We start from the raw sequence: 25,074 nt of genomic DNA, 5'->3' as shown, positions 1-25,074 counted from the left end.
CATATTCAGTTTCAGTTTAATCCAGCACTGTGTCATTCATTATATGCAAACGCTCCGATCAAAAACAAAAATGCACAAAATCGCCCCTTTCCTTCGGAGTCAAAGCCAGAGTCAGTGCTGAAGACCCAAATGCTAGGTAATCACTAGCCCTCCCCCCACAACTATCTGAAGTGGTACACCAGTTATTGAGGGGGAAATGGCCATAGGAATAAGTGGTGTCTGCCTATCCCTAACCCCACCCTCCTAACAGTTACCTTAGGTATAACTACTTCCTCACATCTGGCAAGAAACTCTCAGCCTCCTGAATGATCCAGAATTCATACAGCTCCAGTTCTCCCAAGGAGATGCAGCTGGATGCACTTCTTGCAGGTGTAGTCAGGAATATTGGAGGTCTCCACACCTTCCCACATCCCACAAAAGAATTCCATTGTCCTAGTTGTTTCTGGCAAGTTTCTTGCACAATCTCTTCTCACACTTGGCCTCTTGAGCCAAATCTACAAGTTCCCCACACTATCCTTGCCCTGGCCCCCACAATGAAAACATCCTCCCACTCAACCCAATGCCAAGTGTCTATTTACCCAACAAGCTCAAGCATTTCTGAATATCCCACCTGGTCCTGTTCAATTTTTAAAATTACTCACCACAAGCAACAGCTTGCACAATCAGCAACCTAAAAGCAACTTGAAATGTTATGCCAAACAATACATTTGAAAAATCTATTGGATAAAGTAATGCAAAGGTGGGAGCACAAGTGAGGCAAGGATCAGCTTTCTATTGATCTTCTCACAAATTGTGTATAAATCTTTTAGTTAGCATGTTTAGTTAACATGGCTCAGCAAGCAGTTAAGGACAATTACTAACTTGTTGCAAATACTAGAGACATCTTTGTTCCTAATTACCAAAAGCACTAGAAAGTCAGCACCTGTAATGTTGTGTAAATGTCTAGTCACAAAGGATATATTTACAATTGTGTAGCAAAGATTCAATTCCAGAATACGTGAATTTTGCACAGAGATTAGAAAGTATGGTCTTGTCTGTTTAGTTTAGAAGTACAAAATTCTTATAGGAGTTGATTGGGGAGATGTTTCTCTCTTGTTGAAAGTACACAGTGACCTCTGGTTCTTTCCACTACAGAGAACCATCTCCCTTGTCAACTCCTAAAAGAATTTTATTCTCCTAAACAAAGATCACTGTATAGAGTCCATCATGTTCCAGACTGGTGGATTTTATGATACAAGGGAATAAAGATTCATGCAGGAACATGGAGATATGCAAGATCAGGCTTATTCCTACTGTTTTCTTATTATTCCAAATCTTGCACACAACTGCAAATTAAATATTAAACTTTATTTCTCTAGTATTTTAGTTATAAAAGAAAGTTCATATCTTGTCACTAAGCTATTTTTATTTACAAGACAGGAAAATCAGTTCTTTTTCATATTGGAAATCAGTTCATCGCATATCTTTGACAGTTCCAAGTTTTCTTTAGTCTGTAGGGAAATAAAAAATTGCAATTACAAAACTGGTTTTTAAACCCCACTTTAATTCTACACATTGCCCATATCTTGAAATAATTCATCAGGAAGTCTATTTTTTAAATTGATCATTGTTGTTCGTTCAATGTGCCATCTTTAACTGCTTGCTAGCTTGCAAGGTGGTGGCAAAGCAAATCTGATAAGCCACACCACCCTCCCACCAGGGGCAAAATGTCAGATACCAGGGAGCATAGATTAAGGGGAGAAGGAATGTTTATAAATCTGCAAGGAAAATTGTTTCTTGAAGGAAGAGAGTAGTAGGTACTCAGAATACATTTCCAAGGAAGAGGGTAGAAGCAGATACCATAAAAATATAAGGCATTTAGTTGGACATGAACAGGCAAGGGATGGAGGGATTTAGATTAGCACTACAGTTGGTAAATACATGGTGGACAGAAGGGCCTTGTCCTATGATTTACTGCTCTATATCATTTGCTAGATTTCCATATTGGATTGTATTAGGAATGCCTTTGAGAAGGTGGTGTAATATTTGAGATTCCCAGAAGAGCAAAAATCAAGCATTTAGATGTGGTCGTCTCCTGTCCTCAACTCTAACTCTCACATATTAAGACAAAACTCCATCCGCTTGATTAATAAAAGAAAATCCGGAAATGTTATTGAAGTGCCAAGTGGTGTTCATAATAGTGTACTTTGCAAACTACTTGTTCATTTCCCACTTTCAGAGAGCCCTTCTACATTCCAGTGTGGGAGAGGATTTAAATGATATTAAATACAAATCCAAAAAGTGGCACTTTCAAATAACACACATGAAAGCATACACAGTACACATTTCAAATAACACACATGAAAGCATACACAGTACACATTTCAAATAACACACATGAAAGCATACACAGTACACATTTAGGCTCAAAACAAGTCAGATAACAATCCTCTACCAGAGGAAAGCCCATCACCGAATAGTTGATCCAGTTAAAACAAATCAAACATCATAACCTACATTTTAGTTCCAGGCAGAACCAGTGTGGTGTTAAACAACTTATTTCAGGCAGGGTATGTGTGAAGGGGGAATGAAGGTGACCAGAATGATTTAAAAAGTTAATGGTTAAGTGCAGGTTTACAATTACCACCTGCCTCATTTCAGTGAGATGATTAAAGTGGCCTAATGTACTCATTAGGATTTGTTGTGAATGATGAGAAAATGGAAGCCTGAATGAAAAGAATTGTAGTCTATTTCTCATAACCTTATCTTCCAGACTCCTTTCCAAGGAATTGATTTTCATTTGCTCCTTCCGCAGCTGAGCCTCGACAGCAGCAATTTCTGCTGTATATTTATTGCGAACTTGTGCAATCACTTCATTTGCTCTGTACAGGAACAGGAGAAAATGTTAATACCAGCAACTGTACTGTTAAACTCTAAATGTCCTAAACAGCATGCATTTGTTTATGAAAATTGCAACCCCACTGACTGATTTACTGTATATTTGACTCCATACTCATTTGAAATCCCAGTCTTCAATTGGCCCTAAACTAGATTACAAATGTGGCAGGATTTCCACTCAAACATTTCATCCCACAGATACTATTAAACCCATCAAGTTCTTCCACCAGATTCATTGTTGCTCTAGATTACTGATGTACCTGCAATTTCAATCCAAAATGACTTTCCTTTAATTATGACCTCTGAAATTTCAGGTCAATTCAAATGATTTTTAGATGGTTAGAACATACAGAATGGATGAAACAAGGAATAAGTACTGGTTTCATTTAGCATTTTATTAATATTTAACTAGGATCATCATTAACTTCTTCCTACTCATTTCCAAGATATTTAAATAGTGGAACTAATGCTAAAGATTACTCACTGATTCAATTTTTCTTCAGCATGAGCTTTTAGAGCCTGGTATCTCTGTTCTTCCTTCTTAATCCTTGCAAGATAATCTTGAGAACATTTCTTTAGTATCTCTTCATTCTATAGAAAAACAAAATAGCTCAGTGAACCATTGTCAACATTGCATTTCCTGAGCAATGATTTGAGACAGAAGAGCCAGTATAAAATGTCTTTCTAGAGCTCCTAGTCAGAACAGATCAATTGCAGAAACATTTGCTCTGCACTTATTCCAAGACAAATTTGAAAGCAAACCATTTCAGTAATAATAGTAGATTCACAGGTCAGAGCAGGATTACAAAAGAGAAACAAGTCTGATATACAGGAGACACTACAGATTAGGAGTCTTACTCTGAATGTACATTGCTATCAAGGCATAAATTCCCAAAGCAAAGTGTGTTTTTTTTTCATCTGATGCTCATGGGTGGTTAAAAGGAAGATATTATATCAAAGGTAATTTGATAGTGCCCATAGTCTAATCATTTTGCCATTTCTACATTACACTGTACCAGTCCAAAAATTACTCACATCTTCAAGTCCAAGGCAGAACTGTACGACAACAATGAATCAGCTCAGTGTGAATCCTCACCAAAAACTAAACTGTGCACCACACTAAAGGACTGTTTATCATTGAGCAGGATGATAAAACAATTTACTGAAGCTCCTACTTCATTGTAGGAGCTAGATAGGTATCTTATGGATAGGGGAATCAAGGGATACGGGGACAAGGCAGGAACCGGGTATTGATAGTAGATGATCAGCCATGATCTCAAAATGGCAGTGCAGGCTCGAAGGGCCAAATGGTCTACTTCTGCACCTATTGTCTATTGTCATAATTTTTAAAGTTTGGTCTGCAAGACAATCTTCATGGGTGTAAATATTAAAACTGAATACAGATGATCATAGCATATCTTTAGCAAAATAAACTTGCCTTTACGTAACCATTAATTGCTTCTTTCTGTTTTTCAAATCGTTTGAATAGTTCAGAAAATGATATTTCAGCTGAATTTAGATCCTTCAAGAGTTGCTGCTTTTCTTCAGTTACTTTGTCTACTTCTGCCTTGGCCATTTCAATCTTTTTGCTAGATGCCTCTGAAATATTTCAAAAATAACCTTTAGAAGTACAATCTCTAAGTAACTACATTAATTGTTTGATACATTAACCATTGCTAAAGGAAAAAATGCATTGCCCGAATTACCAAGTCTCTTAAATTTGAAAGATCTCCAAACCATAAAACAGGAATAAAACTTACCATTCATTTGCAAAACCAGTTCAGTATATCCATCAATAATTTGCCTAGAAAAAACAAATTTAGCAATAAAAGACCACATTCCCATTATTAAAATGGATGAGAAAACTTTTCACGTGGGAAATACTTACTTCATTTCTTCACGTTGTACAAGGTTTTCCTCATGCTTCTTTTTCCATTCCAAAGTTATAGCTTCCTGACGAGCAAGCTACCAAAATAAAGTATTCCACAGTAAATTCTAAATCCCGGGTTAAAGCACAAGCAAAAACTTTCCATCAACCCAACAGGCTGGAAAGGGTGGTAGGGCAGCAATGTATCAAGCAATGCAAAAGCTACAAATTCTAAAATTCAAATCCTACCAAGGTCCAAAACAAACCTCAATGCATAAAACTATATTACATAGTTTTTAAGATTCATTTCTCAGGATCTGTCAAACAGAACAAGTTGCTGATCTGTTGATTAGAACAGTTTGTTAACAAATCATACAGGTCACACCATAATATGGCACTAATCTCTTAACTGTAATACTTCCTAAGCAATGGTACAAAAACACAAATCAGGGTTTACAGCATTAATCAGAAAATTCCCCAAGAAGCACTACTATTTAGGAAGGTGTGTTTAATTTTAGATGGAAGTTACCAAAATTGAACCTTGAAAACATTAAGTCAACAGTTAGTACATGCCTCTTGCTTCATAACTGAAGTGGCTTCATCTGCCTCTTGCTTCACAGCTTGAATTGCAGCATCCATGTCTTTTTGGCTATATTTGAGTACATCAATAATTGTATCTTCAGCAAAAATAGGTGCAAAATCAGTCACTGGATCATTAAGAATAGATTGCACATCAGGAATTAAGGGAGCCGTATCCTTTAAAGAAAAAATATGGGTGTGAATTGATTTACAAATTATGAAAAATTCAATGATATAGAAATGTTACTAGATTAGGGTTTAATACCCTTAAAGGAGACATTTTTTACAACTCAAGGTAGGTTATTTTAGTTAACATGTGCCATCAGTTTCTCATTCAATTTCTCTAACATTAAACCAAATCAACTTTGCTTCACTTGTTTACTTCGTATAAATCTCAAAGCTTAATCTCACATATTCCATTTCTGACGAAAGGTTACAAGTCTGTACCCCACTCCTGATCTACCAGAATTTTCCTCAAATGTGTTCAAATTTCTTTTCAATACACCTAGCAAACCTTTACAGCTTTCAATTCAAACTTCAAAGTTGGTAAAAACTGTTGAAACAAAAGATAGAATGCTTCCCTAGTCCCCACTGTCCTGAGCAATATATTTCAATTGTTGTCAGAAAGACAGATGGTGATTTTTGCAAACATGGCATGTTTCTGGTACTAATAATTTCAAATTATAGTCCATACAAGTTTAAATTTTTGTTCCTAATTAAAGAACAAAAGATTATTTGATTTATTTTCACTACTTAGGGCTGTTTATCAAGTTGTTCAAAAATCTTCATTCTATTGAGGTTATTAGGCATTTATTAATTCTGATAATGAAACTGCACAATTCTAATAACATCTTACATTAAAAAAACTAAGTTACTTACGACTGTTTCTTCACTAGGAAGAGCAAGAGATCTGGTTTCAAGATCAATAATACTGGAATTGCATGACAAAAGAATTTAGTTAGCCAAGTATTTTTATACTGTTTAAAATGCTTGTATTGTGATTTAACATTGGATGTTACAGGAATAATGATGGCCCTATGAAGTTAGCAAAAAGATCGAAACATTTTAAAAACTCACTACTTCCAGCAGTGGTATTTTCTCCACCTGAAACCTTACTGCACATCAATATTTAAGAAAAAATGGCACAGCAAGAAATTCTACACTTTTTATTTTATATTATCCAAACCAAATTACATTTTGGCAACAGCTGTGGTAACACTTTAGCCAAAGAGGGTAAAGAAAATAGTAAATTAACAAACATTATACCTTGCAGTTGGTGGATCTGCCACATTGGGCTTCGTTTCCAGGGGCTTAGCAGTTACCTTAACAGGACTTTCCCTCAACAGAGGATCAAACTTCAGGTATAGAGACTGCTTTCTCAAAGCAGAAGCATGAAACTAAACAAATTACAATAGAAAAAGCAACTTCAGTTAAACTAGTTTGATTTTGCAAGAAACATTGTGTGCATTTAATTACTAATTTAACTGGTTGGGCACAACAATATGGGCTGAAGGGCCTGTTCCTGTGCTGTACTGGTCTATATTCTATGCTGCTCTAATTCTTACCTTGTCTAGCCTATGGGCAAATCCAGACCCACTAATTTAGTTGGATCTCAATTGTTGCTTAATTTTTAAGAATAAACATCAACACTGCAAGTGTATCTATATCCGATTGAATATTGGATATAGAATTGAATAAGGCTAGTTTGGCTATAATTAATTTCAATTTGAGAAGCTTCTTGCCTGAAGAAATTTCCACACCCAGTGCTACTTAGCTTTACCTTAGTCTATGAGCACTGGCCCTGGATTCTCCCATAGTCTCCAACAGCCTTAGTGTCCAATCTGTTCAGACCTTTTGGATTTTTCCCCCACTCCGCCTTTCCAAGATCTCTAACTCATTCACCCAAATTCTAGCAAATACAAACCTTACCGGCACTCATCATACATCAAAAAAGCTGTCTCATGGACACTTCCGCTGCACTTCACTCATTGCAAGAGCATCTTCCTTCAGAGACCAAAACTACCATACAAAACTTCAGAATGGGGATCTCATCAAGTCCTCAAACATATGCACCTCCCTGCTCCTATGCTTATTATGGTGGCTAACATATTTGCATTTATACCTACACGTTTACTTTCAATGGCTTCATTCCATTTCATTGCACCTCACTGATTCATAAGCTCTGTTCAGAAACAACCATCTTCCCGTTTTGGTTGTCAAAGTGAATAACTAGATTTAACTACACATTGTATCTACCTTATATTTGCCTACTGCCTCAATCTGAGTGGCCCACCCAGGCAAGGAATCAAAGTTAATTATAAAAAATGGTTTTTTTTTATTTTTTAAAAACTTACCAGTGAGTGACCAAACTGCTCCAGGTAGTCAACTTCAATTGGCTCATTAAATGTTGGAACTACAAGGGAAAAATTTCAATATTACAATGTTTAAAAGTACTAATTTTTTGTCAACAAGTAAAATTCACCTTCACGAAGAATTGTTAATTAAATGTCACTTCAGAGGATAGTTCAAATCTCAAATCAGCAAAAGGAAAGGTTGACAAAGGATTCCAGCCATGGAAAATTATGTGATTACAAAAGGGGCAGAGCGTATTAGGAATTACTAACACAGCCACAAGCAGTAGTAATGTAGGACATAATACAGAAATTAGATGCTTCTGGCAGGAAAATAATCATGGATCCTTAATCTACACTACCCAAACAAAATATGACTGTGGTGACGTTCATGGCAAACACAAGATGGTTTTCTAAAGGGCCCAAGGAACAGTTTTGATCTAAAATTCCACAATAAGGATTAATGGCAGTTAAAGAGGCCTTTAAAAGAAATGATTAAAACATGCAGAAATGTTCTTTAAACACAGAGCAACTTAGTTCTACTTAAAAACAGGTTCTTAAATTTTAAAAGTAAATTATGAAGTCAAGGCCCATTATGGCTATGAGACACGGAATCATATTGAAATGCATGGCAATAATGGAGTAATTGCTAACTTTTAAAATCTGCATCAAATAGTGGATTCCATTTAATTGTAACACATCAGGATCAGTATATTTTGGCCTAATTAGCTGAAGTTTCATGGAAAAAGCCTAAAAGTATAAAAAAGACAAACTAAAATTTAACCGAGTAATGAATTATGCATTTAAATACGTAACAAATTAAAACACTGTACCTCAGTACAGTTTCTAATATGGTAGTTATTGAAGGACTATGGACTGTAATCTTTTGATTTTGCTGTAAATGAGCAAAATCAACACAGATATCTAGTGCAGATAACGGACTGCGTTTATACCATGCTTTTGACGACTGCATTCTCCAGATTTTCATTTTCATTGTTGATGCCTTCAAATTCTTCACAGTTCCTAACAAAGTTATGAAATTGTTTAATTTTCACTCACTGCCCTTTCTGGCTTCTCCACACCAGAATGCCTGAAACTACAGTAACCAAAACAGCTCAGAATCGTCTTGCTGTTTATTTCTTGCCAACTATCAGTGACAAAAATCACTGCATTTGAACACAAACACATGCAACTGATACTATTTAAAAACTGCTCACTTCTAGCACTGTGTAGTGTCTAATGGCCACACAAGTGCATGCCACCGACACCAATTAAAAACTTCAGCAGCAGTCTCCCGTCCAAATTAAGTGGTAATGTTATTTTCTTGATTAGTATTTGTTCTTTAAGAGTTGTCGCAAATAAGTGGCTTCCCCAATTAACTGATAGGCTTAACTGGATTCCATTAGTTTTGTGATCTGGCTGTACAGAGATAAAACATGCCCTCTTCTAATGCATTAATCTAATATTACATTTTTAAAAATGGAAATACTTTAGAAGACAGCAAAGTGGGGCCAAAGGACTAATAAGGAAAGAGACTATAAGAATTGGCAAGCTGGAAACAAGCTTCAAAAGCTTCTATGTATAAAAGAAATATTGATGAATAAAGGAAGTGGTAGAGTACCAAAATAAATATTTTGAGCATCTGCATTGCTAGAAGATAACAAAAGTCCCAGAAATATTACAGAACTGCAAGCTTAGAGTGAGAACCCAGTTCAAAGAAATTAGGCAACGTGAGTGAATCTGCAGATGCTGGAAATAAATAAAAACACAAAATGCTGGCAGAACTCAGCAGGCCAAACAGCATCAATGGGAGGAGGTACTAACGATGTTTCGGACCGAAACCCTTCATCTGTTTATCTCTAATTGCTGTCTAACATCTGATCTTTCCGAGCCTGAGGTTCAATCACCGGTTCCCAGGCCCTCAGGGGCTTCAGCTTCCTCTCACCCCACCCCTTCCCCGCTGACTCCACCAGCCTCCCACCCCCCTCGGACCACAGCTCTCAACCCTGCTGGGTCTTCACCATCTCCTCCGACCTTCCTCTGAGGCTGAGCACTCTGTCCTCAGTAAGGGCCTCACCTTTGTCCCCCTTCGCCCTCACCTCAGTGAGTTCCGCGTGCGCCAGGACGTGGAGCTCTTCTTTAGCCGGCTACGTCTTCGAGCCCACTTCTTCAGTAGGGACTCTCTCACCCCCACCGATGACCCATTCTCCCGTCTCCAACCCTCCTCCTCATGGACTCCCTGCCCAGGACTTCTACCCGCCCTGGATCTGTTTATCTCTAATTACCATCTAACTCCTGATGAAGGGTTTTGGCCCGAAACATCGTCACTACCTCCTCCCATAGATGCTGTCTAGCCTGCTGAGTTCTGCCAGTATTTTGTGTTTTTATCAAAGAAATTAGCATTAGTTAAAAAAAAATTGTGAGAAATTCATAGAGGCTATAAAATTAAAATCTTCAAGAACTAGATACCAAGTTTGTAAATATCTCAATGGAGATAGCAAACACTGTCACTGTCCACAATACCATATGTAGATATTGGAACAGACCAGAAGCTAGCAACTGTAATCCTACCATTTAACCAAGTGGGCACAAACGGGCTATACTTTGGGGGGCTTGCAGCTAGCAGGGCTCAATAAGAATTTGTGCTGTGGCCTTCACAGACACACTTGTACAGTACAGTCTTGCACCTACATGGTTTATCATGAGAACAGACTAAAATTGGCAAGGATAGAACAACCTGTCCCACCGTGGTCATGCTGTATTGTGCAGGCCATAATGCCAAATCAAACAGATCACATCTGTCTGCACTTGATTCACATTCCCCACTCTTTAAGTACCTCAAATACCAATTTCATATCTGCTTCCACCATCCTCCTTGGCAGTGTTTTCCAGGTACCTAGCACTCTAAAACCTTGCCTTAGCACCTTTAAAACTTAGGACCCATCACCTTAGACATTTCAACCCTGGAAGACTGAGGTGGTGGCCCTATAGAACACATACCCAGGACAATACAAATACCTTGTTTGCATGGGGTATGCAATGCCACCTCTCAATTCTTTAAATTTGCCCATAATGAAAAAGCTTTACTGCCAAATGAAGCAGTAAAGAGCAGCGAGACGTTTTCACAGGAAATATCCAGCACTGGCTTCGTACCAGCTAGATAAGACATACAGTAATGTTGGATGATATATTTTGAGATCCTCGCAGATCCTGTGTACACGAGTTTTGAAGAGTAAATAGGTCAGTTGGCATTAGTTTTGCTCTGATTACTTTTCATGCCATTTGTGAGTGAACACAGAAGATTCAGTGATAACAATGGCAACATTATAAATATTAACGTTTTTGCAATAAACATTTAGGTAAAACTATTTGCTTGTTGCCAAGATATTTTAAATTGTGTTTACCCTTGTTCAGAATGTCAGATACAATAGTAAAGAAATAAAACATTCAAATGATGGGAGAAGCAGAGATTTAAGAGTAAAACAATGAATACACAGAAGCACAGGACTCATCTTTTCCTGAAGGACATTATTGATAGGACTTTATTAATCAATGATAATCTGTTCTGAATTATCATGGCACACGAGAACTTTTTGTATTAGCACCTGTTCCCATTGAAGAGTAGTGTACAGTACAAAACTCACAGGACTTGACAGTAGATTCAAGCACGAGCACAAATATTTCATCCATTTGCAAGTTTAGAAATAGAATTCAATATCAACATAGCCATGCAAAACCAAAATCAAATGTCAAGAATCAAGAGCAGCAAATCTTTGGAAGTCTGTATCAAAGACATCTCTGGATATTAAGAGAACTAAGTGACAAGGGATTCATTAAATTCAGTGCAGTAACTGCCATGAGAGGAACAGCCGCCCCACTGTTGCTTCTATTGTGTATATTGTGTTATGACCCCAGCCCCCTCCTTTGTGAGAATCGCAAGAGCCCTAGTGAAGGGGGGGGGGGGGGTCAATGACCCAAGAGAGAGAGCAACCTGCTGAAATTGGACTCAGGAAAATAAGAGAGAAGCCTTAAGGTCTGGAATGTGGTCTGGCCTCAGCCAGACAAAAGCCACGGACATGGCCATTGTCTCTTGGAGACACCTTTGTGGAATGGGGACTGGACTACATGCAAACCCTCAGGGCAACGTGGGCTGGGTGATGGGGAAAGATTGCCTCACCCCACCCTGATTGACAGCTACAACCCTGCAAGTCCCGATAAAAGGTGGGCTGCCGAGGCGGCCCCTCAGACGCACCAAGGAGACACACTAAGAAGACACGATAGCGCTTCCCGTCGGAGCGGGAAGCCATTTTGAAGGAAGCCACGTGCATTAGATTCCGGATCGGGAGTCTGTGGCTGAAACCAAAGGAAAAACCGTTTTTAACTAACAACAGGGATTTGCTTCGCAAAGACAACGGGCAAGTGTTCCTTTCTCTCACCAATCCCTCTCTCCAACACGTGAAATGCCAGCGGTTCCCAAACGGAAAAGCCTGCAGATTTATGAGTGACTTTTATATTTCCATTGGACTCAGTATTATCCCCTAGACAACGATAGAGCTTATTTCTGATTGATTATTACTATACCTGTGCTTTAGATTGAGTATTGACGACGTATATGATCTGAATATTGTATTAACCATACGTTTGTGCCCCTTTATAAATAAAAAACGTTTGAAAATAGTACCATCAGACTTCAGCGGACCCCTCTATCTTTGCTGGTAAGTCACCCAGTTATGGGGAACATAACAATTGGTTATTGCTCCGCTGATTTAAAATGTTCAATTACCAACGCCTCAATCAGGAAAATAAACAGTTTAAAATAAATGGATTCCAGTTAACTGGCCCATCGGTTAATCGGGGTAGCCATACATTTGGGACAACTCTCAACAAACAAATTAATCAACAAAATAACCAGGATTCCCCTTATTTGGGAAACTACAATAGGCTGCTTAACTGGGGCATGAAACTTGTCAAACAGTTTCTAACTAACATCAGTCGTGTGCGCTTGTGTAGCCATTAAACACTACATTGTGCTCAGAACAAATGTTTTAAAACAGCATTAGTTATTCAAAAAGCAGTGTTTTTGTCACTGACAATTGACAAGAAATAAGCAGTAAGACAATACGGACTGTTTTGCTCGCTGTGGTTTTAAGTACTCAGACTTGGAAATGCCAGTAACAGCTGGGAGTGAAAATGAAATGATTTTACTATTTCAGCAAATCAGGACTTAAGAATTTGAAGACATTGGCCATCATCCTGGATGTTATGAAATGAGCATAGAGGATGCAGTCACTGAAAGCATTGTATGAATTGCTGTCCATTATGTGCAACAGGTGTCTGCACTGATTTTACTTATTTACCGTCAAAAGAATGCAACATAGACAATTCCCCTATAATTAAGTATTAAGAACTAAAACAGTTTCAAATTCAGTAGTATTGGTAGCGTTCCAATTTGTTCTACATTTCTGTATTCAATGTCATCAAGACCATGGAGCTGATTATTGACTTCAGAAGGAAATCAGAAATCCATAAGCCAGTCCTCAGAGGATCAAAGATAGAGAGGGTCAGCAACTTTAAATTCTTCAGTGTTTATTATTTGAGGACCTGTCCTGGGATCAGCACACAGGTGCAATTACAAGTTTGCGAAGATTCTGCATGACATCTGAAACTTTGACAAACTTCTATAGATGTGTAAAAAAACCTTGCCCAAGCTCACGCCCTGGAAACTTTCCAAGGTGCAAATCCATGGTCTATCGAGACTAACGGAGGCCTACACAGTGGAGAATATATTGAGTGGTTGCATCACAGCCTGGAATGGAAAACACAATGCCCTTGAATGGAAAAACCTACAAAATGTTGTGGATATGGCCCAGTCCATCACAGGTAATGCTCTCCCACCGTACTACACACATCTACACTGAGCACTGTCGCAGGAAAGCAGCATCCATCAGGGACCCCAGCACCCAGGAGCCTCAGGACACTCATTGCCAGGCTCAGGAACAGTTATTACCCCTCAACCATCAATCTCTTGAACCAGAGGGAATTCAGCTTCACTTACCAGTAATTGAAATGTTCCCACAACCAATGCACTTAGTTTCAAGGACTCAACTCACGTTTGATGTTTATTACTTATTTATTATTTCTTTATTTTTGTATTTACAGTTTGTCATCTTTTGCCCACTGGTTGAACACCAAGTTAGTGCATTTTTTCATTGATTCTGTTATGGTAATTATTCTATTATGGACTTATTGAGTATGCCACAAGAAAATGAATCTCTGGGCTGTATATGGTGGCATGTGCATATTAACAAATATACTTTGAACTTAAAATATACGATTTGTGTTTGGTTTATCTTTTTTTAAATGCACTTTTTAAACTATTTCCATGAAACAGGCTAATTGGGCCAAAATATACTGGTGCTGATGCGTCCCAATTAAACAGAACCCACTGTATTATTGAGCACTAAAAGCACACTGGCTGGTCCTCCCCTCAAAGATGGGCAGGAGACTTCAATTCAGCACTGTTGACTGAGAGGTATAGGTGTACCATAGAAACTTGTTTGAATTTCCCTACAATGCTCAGAAAGGAAAGCACTTGGAATGAAACCTGCATCTCTGATGAACAAAAATTGTTTGGGTTGGGAGGGGCAACTGCACTTGCAGCTTGACCAGATATGCTCAACACCACTAAAAAAATTTCAAAAGTACAATGACTGAAATATAACACCTTTCTAAAAAGAAATTTCCACTTGCAGACAGTAGATGGATGACAGAGGAACATCCTGTAAACTTTTTTTTTAAAAAAGCACAGAAACCGGCCCTTCAGCCCATCCAGTCCATGCTGAACCATTTATATTGCCTTGTCCCATCAACCTGCACCTGGACCATAGCCACTCATCCCTTCCATCCATGTACCAACCAAACTTCTCTTAGACATTGAAATTGAAATGGCATCCACCACTTGCTCAGGCAGCTTGATCCACAGTGTAGTTTCCAGGATTATTCCTGTTTCCCAACATTCAAAAGTTTAAATGTGTTTTATTTATTTATCTATCTATCTGGCAATAAAACACAGTAGGGCCTTCTGACACTTTGAGCCACACTGCCTCTGCAACCCTTGACAATCCCGAGAAAGCCGATTGTCATCATGGGGCAATTTACAATGGCCAATGAACCCACCTGATACATCTTTGAACAGAGAGAGGAAACTGGAGAACCTGGGGAAAACCCTTGCATTCCATGGGGAGGACGGACAAAGACTCCTTACAGATGACACTGGAATTGAACTCTGAACTCCGACACGCTAACACGCTATGCCCAGCATTCAATCACTGACAAAAGGAAGATTACCAGGTGGATGGGATTATAACATTCAAGTAAATGCAAGACCAATTAATTGTATTGTGTTTTGAAATTTATGCTCAATAATTTGATCACCTTCAGCTCCAGATGTTTGAATTAACACTTTGTATGCTTACTAGTTACTGATTTGAAAATATGAGAATTAATGACTTGCTCTCTACCAGTGATACCAAAGCTAAGAGTACATAGATGGATTAATTTCAAGACAATTATCTTGAAGTTAGATGAGATCACAGGCAAATGTTATTAACAATAAAAGCACCTTAACAAGGAAGACAAGAAAACCAGTCTTACTTTGGTCAGCCGGTCTGAATTCTTCAGCTTCGCCTTCAATGATGCCATCGAGAAATTCAGAGCTTCCTGCCATGGTGAACTCAAGATCTTTCCTGTCCTGTGTCACTTCTTCACTCCTCGTTGGTTGTACTTGGTCTGAAATCTTCCTTTCAGAATTAGATACTGGCATGGACTCAATAATATCTCCAATAGCAAAAATTTGAGGCTCCTAAAAATGAAAAAAATATTTGTTTTTGCATGGTTCATTGTCTGACTAACATTGCACATTTACACTATAACTGAAAATTTGTTTTCAGTGGTTTGTAAATCCAGACTGCCCCTTCTGATTGGTGAAACTATTTCTGAAACTGTTTCATTTCAAGTTTGTGTTATTTAGTAAATGTTTCTAACTGGGATACAGAAGTAAATTTTGCACTTTCCCTTCTGTCCCATATTTGCTGCTCAGGAATTAAAATGTAGCAACATCAAAAAGCAGGATTACTAACCCAGCAATTGGTCTTGTTGTAAATCTTTCAAATGAAGTGCATCTTAAGTGTTAGCATTATCTTGCCAAAATTGAGGAAGAAGAGATACCAGACTCTTAAAGTTCATGTTGAAGAAAAATTGAAACAATGAAACTTCAAACTTAGCATTGGTTTCACTATTTAGATTTGCTTGTTGGTAGCATGTACTGGGGGATGGTAGCACAGAAATAAGGGAGATGCAAATGACAACTATAGTTCTCCATGGACAGTTAGGAGCAGCAAGTACCTGGGAGAGCACGAAACAGACCTGGTCCCTTAACACCAGCCCTTTGGTCAAGAAAGCACAACAGTTTCCACTTCCTGAGGAAACTGAAGTGAGCATGTGGCAATCCCTCCCAATCTAACTTTTTAAAAAAAATATATAAACAGGAGCACTTACCACAGATGTGCCTTACCAGCTACAAGACCCTACAAAGGACTGAGAGGACTGCTGAGAAGATCAGAGTCTCCCTTCCACCTATCTACGACATTTATCAGGAGCACAGTGTATGTGGGGCCCTTAGCATTGTCAATAATCCCTCCCTTCATCCAACAATCTCTATGACCCCCTGCCACCAGGCAGAATTTACCACAGCACAAGGACAAGGACTGTTAGGATGGGAAACACTTCTGTCCCAGGCTGAGTGACTACTCAACTCCCTGCCATCTCCAAGGTCTCACCATGCATGAAGCACCAGTAGTGTTACACTATTTACTTTTTAAAGTTGTGTTTTTTAATAAACTTATTTTTATTAATTTATTTTCAGTGATATTACTCTGTTGAAAGAGTTACATGCATTGTGTACTTCAGTCTGGAAGAAATTGTTCATTTGGCAGTACACTTTGACAATAAACTTGAATTTAATATAATAGTTAAGTTAACTGGTACTAATTCCTTGGCTAGAGCATGGAGAAACGATGAAAAAAAATCTAAAAATCATTTCATTAACCTGAAATCCTAAGGAAGATAAAGAGGCAAGTCATTCAGGAGAAAAATTGTTGGCACCTTGGTAACCTAGAACAATATGCTGAAACAACTGGATTGAGAAGAATCTGTAGGAGGCAACAAATTAATGTTTTGGGTTGAAATGCTGCCATGTCTGCAATGCAGTTTAATCAATTGAAATCTGAGATCAATTGACCTCAGTACTGAATCATATAAACCAGTCATGATCTGAGGGATTGCTGTTTTAAGTAAACAGTGTTGATATTGTGTACTTGAATTATTGTCCTTTTAGATTTCAAGATTTTACCCACCTGAAATAAAGGAATTGCTGAGACCTCCCTCATGGGCTTAACCTTACAAGTGTTCCTAAGAATAATAAATTCAAATCATTAATGCAAGTTGGGCAGGCAAATCCAATTTAAAAGAAAAAAAATACACACATTTGAGAGACAAAGGATAAAAATGAGGTAGGACAGAAGAGCTGTAGACAAAACAAGGTACATCTTGTGATAAGCTCTGTTAAAGGTGATGCTTTCACACTAGTGAATACAGTTTAAACCTTCTAAGCCTTAGTCTTCAGTGTACACTCAGTGGCCACTTTATTAGGCACACTGCTCATTAATGCAAATATCTAATCAGCCAATCATGTTGCAGCAACTCAATGCACAAAATCATGCCGACATGGTCAAGAGGTTCAGTTGTTCAGACCAAACATTAGAACAGGGAAGAAATGTGACCAGTGACTGAATGGAATGATTGTTGGGTATCTCAGAAACTGCTAATCTCCTGGGATTTTCATGCACAAACCTCTGGAGTTTACAGAGAATGGTGCAAAAAACAAAATAACAACCACTGAGCACCAGTTCTGTGGGTAAAAAATGCCTTGTTAATGAGAGGGATCAAGGGGGAATGGCTAAACTGGTTCAGGCCGACAGGGAAGTGACAGCAACTCAGATCTTGTATTACAACTGTGATGTGCATAAGAGCATCTCTGAATGCACAACACGTTAAACCTTGAAGTGGATGGGCTACAGCAGCAGAAGACCACACCTGGTTCTACTCCTGTACCTAATAAAATGCCATTGAGTGTACAAGGTCATAACTACAAGCCAAAATATTTACCCACATTTCTTGGGGTTTATATAACATCAGGCATGGTAGCGGCTCAATTCTGCGACAGGTAGAGGTTCTCTAAAGCAGGATATATTCTTACTGTCAATGTCAATTATTTGCCAATCATGTGTCATAAAGAGTTATGGAACAATTGGAGAATGAAGAATGAAATAGTCCTCAGCAATCATCTCAATGAGGCACAAATCAGGTCAAAGGGAAAAATAGCAAGTGATTAAAAATATTTGTATGATCGTTGAATAATAGATTTTAGCAGGGTGATCACCTAATATCCACAGAATTAACAAGATTTTTAAAATTTCTTATTTCTTCAGGGGAATGCAAGCATAGCTAAAAATTGTATCCCCAACTATCCTAGAATATGTGGGGCAATCCTTCACTTCGAGCCACCCCAAAGCTTTGTTGTCTAGGAATTTGATTCAGTGACTTTAAAGGACATTGATAAGCCTACTAATTGATAAGATTCTCATGCATCTCCTGCTCAGAGAGCTCCTTTAACACAATTCCTAATAAGCAAAATTCAAGATTACTATCTCTAGTTTCTTATTACCACCAGCATACACTCTAAGGTACGAAAAGTGTCATTCTACTAAACCCAAAAATTACTCTAACAATATTAACGTATTTTAATTTCCACTGCATCTTAAAACTTTAAACCTCCATCAGCATTGTGGGGATCTTCAGCTTAACTGCAGTAGGTCAAGATGGCTCATCTCTACCTTAACAGCAATTAGGAATGTACCCTGACCCTAGCAGCAGTACCTGTGCCCTAAATTTTAACATGGGGAATGCCAGGTTGTAATTTAGAATTCACAGAAGGGCTTCATACAAAAAACCCCACAAAATTTTAAGTAGGGTTTTGTAAAAGGTTGAAGAGTAGGTTAAAACAGATTATAGTAATTTGGTCAACTATCTAAGATAGTGTTTCAACCCACTTAGTAAGCATATGACCATGACTAGCCCATGCCAGAGTACTATAGAATGTTTCTTGTTTTCTTTTAAAAAATCCTTCAATGCTTAAAAAAAAAATCTATGAAGACCAGGCATTCAAGTGCTTTACTATACTTAAATAAAAGAACCATTGAAATTTGATCCACTTACTTCTTTACAGGTTGCTTCTGAACTTCTTTAATTCCTTCAGTAGATCCATTTGCCCCTGGAGTGTTTTCTGGCTTCTGCAATATATCCACTTTGTCTGCTGAAGGCTCAACATCCTCTTGTTTATCTTGCAATAATTGCTTTGCAGAGTTGGTTTCTGGCAACTTAGAGCTGGGAGAATTACTAACTTTTGAAATTCCACCAAAAGGATTGAAATTTAGGTCATCTAGTTTGTCCCAGTCAACACTGTAGCTAAATTTTGGGACTACAGGATCAGTTTCACTCAATTTTATAGCCTCCTTACTCTGTTCTTCCAATTTGCAGTGTTCATCAGGATGAATTTCATTCTGTTTGACAACCTCCTTAATCTGCTCTTCAGATTTGCTGTGCGCTGATTTCTCTGTAGTTTCTCTGGACTTCTTGGGGCATAACTGCCCTCCAGGTCTTTTCCCCAGCTTCAGTGGTGGTTTCTTCTTCACTTCATCATCAAATGCAAACTCCAACTTTACTGGTTGCAAAGAATCAGCGTCAACTTTCTGGACATTTTCAGATGCAACATCTTGAATAAGCACTGGGGAAGTCTTTGGTTTTTGCACTTCCATCTGGAGGGAGTCAGAGTTTGTGCTGTCACAGTTGAGATTCAATGAATTTTCTACAGCAAGCTCTAAACTTTCCACATCTGCCTCACTTGTGCAAAGATCAATCTTCTCAAGACAATCTCCTTCAAAGCTGTTCAACTTCTGAGATACAATTACCTCAGAATCCTCCTCTATGCCTCCTCTTTGACACTCCATTTGTAAAGGCATGTCTGCTGATGTATTCATTCTCTGATCTGCATTAATGTTATAAGGAGGGGTTAAAGACATTTTTGCAGTCTCCTCAAGAAGCATTTGACTATTCACTGGGGTAATTTTGAGACTTTGCTCATGAGAGTCAAGCTCGTTGTCACTCGGTTTCTGAGCTGGCGAATTCATGACTTTTGAATTACTTTGAAATGGATTTATTGAATCAAGCATGTCAAGATCAAGTGTATATGCTCCATGAGAAGGAACTTGTTCTTCGTTGGCAACAGATTGGCTGGTCTCTGTCAGATACAAAAAGCATCTCAAATTTAATAAATAACAACCAGAGGCATATTTGAAAAGTAGCCCGCTAAATAAATCAGCCAAAGATTTTATTTTTGTTTCAAAATCCAATTTAAATTCAGAAACCTTATAAGTCACTTTGCGAACTAGCTTCAATTCAGAATAAATGCTAACAATATCTTGACTTAACTCAAAACTGAACTGGACAAAAAAAATGAAAGTTTGATTTTACATTGCCTTTTTTCCAAATAAACAGTATTTTAGAAACTACGATAAAGTTTAACTTACTTTACAAACTTACTTTGTATACAATAACACAAGATCAAGAGTTGTAATTCAAATATACCAAATAAAACAACCAAATATACTTGCCTTGCAGATTAGATACTTCAGAACTACCACCAGAATCTTTGTGCCTGTAATTGTAAAAGAAATTTAAGTGATCTCTTAACATTAAGATGGACAAGTCCCCAGAGTCTGACACAATCTACCCCATGATATTAAGGGGTGCCATGACCCAGATAGTCTTCCCAGCCACAGAAGAGGTTCTTGTGGACTGGTGAGTAGTTTATGTCCCTTTGTTCAAGGGGAAAGGGGAGGAAAAAGCATTGGTATAATCAGCAGAGACGAGTGTCCAAAGTCTCTATTGTATAACTGGGAATTAGTTAAATCATACTACTGATTTGGTGAGTTAAAACACTTTTACTGTCCCAAGTGTAAAATGTGCATGTGAAATATGTTCAGTGGTGTTGTAACTGAGAAATGTTTGGAAATGACAATGATTTTGAGATAGAAATCAGAATGAGTACAAGAACTTACTGACTGTAATCCTGTTGTACAGGTCAGGTCTTTTTGTTGTGCAAGTTTTGTGAAGTGACTTTCCATGGATGACCAACTATTTCATCCAATGAACCAAGAAACAAGATGACGAGCAACCCAAGATCGACAAACCAGCACTGGAACGAAATGCCTCATGAAGTGTTGGATTTAATATAGTTGGATGTACAAGTTTATTTTTCATTCAAAGGATCTGAATTTGATTTTTTGCAAGGACTGATTTTTGCAAAGACTTTGATAAGTTACTAAACAAGATTTACTTTAAAATTTGTGATGTTGGAGAATTAAGTTGAATTTTTTTTAAATTTAAATTTGTAGACATAGTGACTTGAACTGAAACTGAAGTTAACCATAATACCCAAGAATAGGAATTCAATTAGTTCTAACCAACTAGGGATAAATAGAAAGGAAAAAGTTTGTCTGTAAACCTTTAAATAGGGAATAACACTAGACTTAATTAATTACATAAATTAGAGTAATAAATGTTATTCTAATGAACATCACTGATTCCAACTAAAAAGGAATTTGATATTTGAGATTTGGAATCTAAAAAGAATGTTGGAACTTTGAATTGTTCTTACTCATATAAATATTTTGCATATATTGCTACTTTTTATAAATAAATTTACCTCCAGAAGTGTGCATTTTTTTATTCACTGCCTCCTTCCAATACTCAAAGCTTCTGATGGTCCACTGGGACCTAGTGTCATACTATGTAATTTGATCTTCAAGAATGCAGAAAACAGTCACACAAGACAAACACTACACAGATGTTACACAATACAGAAGTCATCTTTGTGTAGAATGGAGTTGAATGCTTATTTGGATCCTGTTACCTTTGCAGGCAAAGTAGTATCTCAAAGTATACCTAACAGGGAAAACAGGCAACCAGGAAGCACCAACCAGCACCGACCATTACTGATCAGGATTATTCCTGCTGCTGTCTGTAAGGAGTTTGTATGTTCTCCATGTGACTTTGTGGGTTTCCTCCAGGGGCTTCAGTCATCTCATCAGAACTGAGAAAGCATTTAACTGAGTAACCTTATAGAGAATATTCATAATTGAATACAATATCACAGGACTATTAATGTCTCAATTAAATAAAACTAGCTCAAAACTAAGTATACACATTTTGGCTCACTGTGACAGAGCATTTATTCTTGTAACACAAAATGCTGGAAGAACTCATTTATTCTTACCATTTATCCTCATTAAGATTTTCTGGACCCTGTATGTTCAATGCAATTTCCTCATATTTTCCAGTTTTCTGAAATGCAACATTGGTGATATGTGGACTCAATATTTTCCGTGTAACAGGGTCTCTTGCAGGCGTTTGGAAGGACACCTACAATGTGAAAAGTCAGTTTAGAACAGAGGAATATATCAATAATATCTCTGTAAATATTCAGTGCCCAAAGCAGCTAACTCTTGTATCTGTGGTGATACTTTGTAATTAAACTTAAATAGAAAACTCAAATGTTTTAAGAGACAAACGAAGGTCAAATTTAGCCTAACCTCTGCAGCGTATTTAATGTACTGAATTGCACCAAGTGGGGAACAAAGTAATGGACTGGAAGTCACATCAGAAATTAGACTCAACAGGCATGGTTCCCCAGAAAACTTGCTTCCACCAATAACCATTGCCAACTGCACCATTAGGTTTTGCTACGCAGATATTTTTAGTGCAGAGTGACATCTTGTATGATAGAAAGCTTCAGTTGTTAAATATTCTGAAAATACCCATCCTTCGATTTATTCGAAATGGAGAAATTTTATATACCAGCTTTAAGTTTCAGATCTTTAGAGAATCAAATGATGAACATTAAAGTTCAACAAGTTGATTAAAAACAGAAAATAGACTAAAACTATTAATGCTATAATGCAAAAAATTGCACCTTGGAAAGTTTTGTTGAACTTTTGGGAGGGAAATTTTCCTTCTCTGCTACTCGAAGAGTTGGTTTCCCCGTGTTTGCAATCGGTGTTGATGGGTCACACAGTTCATCCATTATAGTGGAGCCTTGAAAGTCCAAATAAGTGTTTTCATCCAAATGCAAACTCATACCAGATTAGCTGAGAAAGATGCAAGGCAAGATAAACCACTTATAACTGTCTATAAATAATTCATAGAAGCAACATTAAACACTAATACAAAGTCACTAGTTTTCTGAATACACTTCCAGATTTTTCAGTGTTGAACAGATTTTACACAGCATAGTGTTCTTTTATATTCACACATGGAACCATCAAGACGCCATCCAAAAGTTGTACTTGAGATACTAAACTGTCAGCTAAATAACGAACATCAATACTCTTCCATTAATTTACACCTATACAGCATCTTCTAATGTCTCAATGCCTTTCCTACAGAGCAGTGATTGAAATACATAAGTTGTAAAACCATTTCTTCAGGGTCAACATGAAAGATGAATGTTTCTCTCCAGACAGGTGCTTCTGGACCTTAACCTCTAATCCCTAAAACCAGAGATTATTGTTGTAATCTTTTCTGGTACCCTTCTATCTCACATCCTTCCTATAAATTAAGTGACCAGAATTGAACACAAGACTGGAAGAGCAGGACCAGAGATTTGTAAAGGCTCAGCAAGCTTTTCCCGTTCTACAAGCTTCTATCGATAAAATCCCAATTTAATATGCTTTATTAATTGTGCCCTGTCACCTGTAAACCCATATCTCCAGGGTCCTGTATTCCTTTACCAACACTATCTTTTACCCTAATGTTGTCTCTTCATACTTCCTACCAAAATGCATGAGCTCACATTTCTCTGCCTTAAACTTCACCTGCCATGCTTCTATCCCTCTACCAGCCTTTTTACATAGACTATACTTCCATTTTACAGTGCAATCAAGCTTCATATTTAGAAATTGTGATTTTCACCCAAAATTAGGATGTTAATATGGATTAGAAACACTGACTCCTGGGAATATCACCATACACCCCCCCCCCCGTGTCAATAATGACCGCTCACCACAATCTTGCTGTCAACTATCAGCCAATTCCACATCCAACATATCAATACTTTTTATGCACTGGTTCTATTAGGCCTACAGCCAAAAAGGGATCTTTGCATCTTCTGAAAACTCTAATGACAAGCTATTTGTTATCTTTGTTTGTCTCAGCTAGCCCTATTCACCTGCATTTGACCCTTCAAATCTTCCTATTCACAAATACATAATTGAAAACAGTTTTAGAAGGGGCATATAGGCCAAACACTGGAAAATGAAAATAACTCAGGAAGACAACTTGGTTGGCAATGACAAGATAGGCCTTTAAAGATCCCACTTACATGCTATATAAACATAGATTTTCTCGATTTATCACAGCATCTTATGCCCACATACACCCTCAAATCTCAAATCCTGCATTTTCCTAAACATATTTTAATGCAACAGGTACAGTAAACTCAAGTAACATCAGCAATTGGATTCAGCACATCTGCTCTCTTTCTGGGAGTCAGTTAATAGAGAGGGGCAGGGGCAGAACACTAGGGTGATGGAGACGGAATCCTTCGCCATCCAGATGACCATCAAGTACAGTAGTCCCAGGGCTGCAGAACATAACACAATACTTTGTTTTTGACGTTCTTCGTGTCATTTGTACAGCACATTCAGTTGAGGTAAGTGTTTTCTGAAAGACCCTAGTAACATTCCACTCTTGTGACGTTATACACCCCATTTTCGAGAAGATTCCCACTGGTGTTCATTAACAAAGCAACACTCGACCCTGGTCCTTCCCCACAAAGACCGCGTTAGCTGCACCAAGCTTCGCTACATCCCTTCCTACGACTTCTAGTAGCCTAGATAACGGTAGTCACACCATTGCCTGTCATATATCTCGCTGAGTTGGATTGTCAACATTGTCTGCGTTCCCCACCCAACCCAACCCGTCTGCCGCCTGTCCTCTCCCGACCCCTCCACCTCACCTACCCATCCCAATTCCACCACCCTACCTCCTCCCTCACACCAGTCGCCACCGTCGACCCCACTCCACCCTCCTCTCACGGCCAGCCCTCTCCCACGCGCCCTAGCCCTACCTTGACCACCGACCGCTCCGACTCCGGCTCTCGCTCGCCAAATTTTAAAACCTGACCGTTTGGCGCCACGTCCAATACCAAGCCTCCGCTTTCCAAGG

At 38.1% G+C, this 25,074-nt stretch overlaps 1 protein-coding gene across 1 annotated transcript; it reads right to left on the bottom strand.

Moving 5' to 3' along the window:
* Nucleotides 1–25,074, bottom strand: LOC140726205 (transforming acidic coiled-coil-containing protein 3-like). Its single transcript, XM_073042264.1, has 17 exons — nt 24,977–25,074; nt 22,823–22,997; nt 22,127–22,272; nt 20,463–20,506; nt 19,009–20,089; nt 17,088–17,142; nt 15,328–15,535; nt 7,678–7,736; nt 6,590–6,720; nt 6,203–6,254; nt 5,318–5,500; nt 4,766–4,842; nt 4,638–4,681; nt 4,316–4,476; nt 3,362–3,468; nt 2,741–2,861; nt 1–1,490 (listed from the first exon to the last, which is right to left on the bottom strand). Exons 2-17 carry the CDS (start codon nt 22,985–22,987, stop codon nt 1,425–1,427), a joined length of 2,700 nt encoding a protein of 899 aa, XP_072898365.1. The 5' UTR covers nt 22,988–22,997; nt 24,977–25,074; the 3' UTR covers nt 1–1,424.

Source organism: Hemitrygon akajei, chromosome 4 (assembly GCF_048418815.1).
Source record: "Hemitrygon akajei chromosome 4, sHemAka1.3, whole genome shotgun sequence".
Lineage (NCBI taxonomy): Eukaryota > Metazoa > Chordata > Chondrichthyes > Myliobatiformes > Dasyatidae > Hemitrygon > Hemitrygon akajei.
This window is presented reverse-complemented; position numbering and strand designations above follow the sequence as displayed.

Coding starts and splice junctions, on each gene's coding strand:
- LOC140726205 (XM_073042264.1), bottom strand. CDS start 22,987: ATGAGTTTGCATTTGGATGAAAACACTTATTTGGACTTTCAAGGCTCC. Junction 4,682..4,765: donor GTACAACGTGAAGAAATGAA/GTAAGTATTTCC, acceptor TGTTTTTTCTAG/GCAAATTATTGATGGATATA. Junction 4,477..4,637: donor ACTGGTTTTGCAAATGAATG/GTAAGTTTTATT, acceptor GAAATATTTCAG/AGGCATCTAGCAAAAAGATT.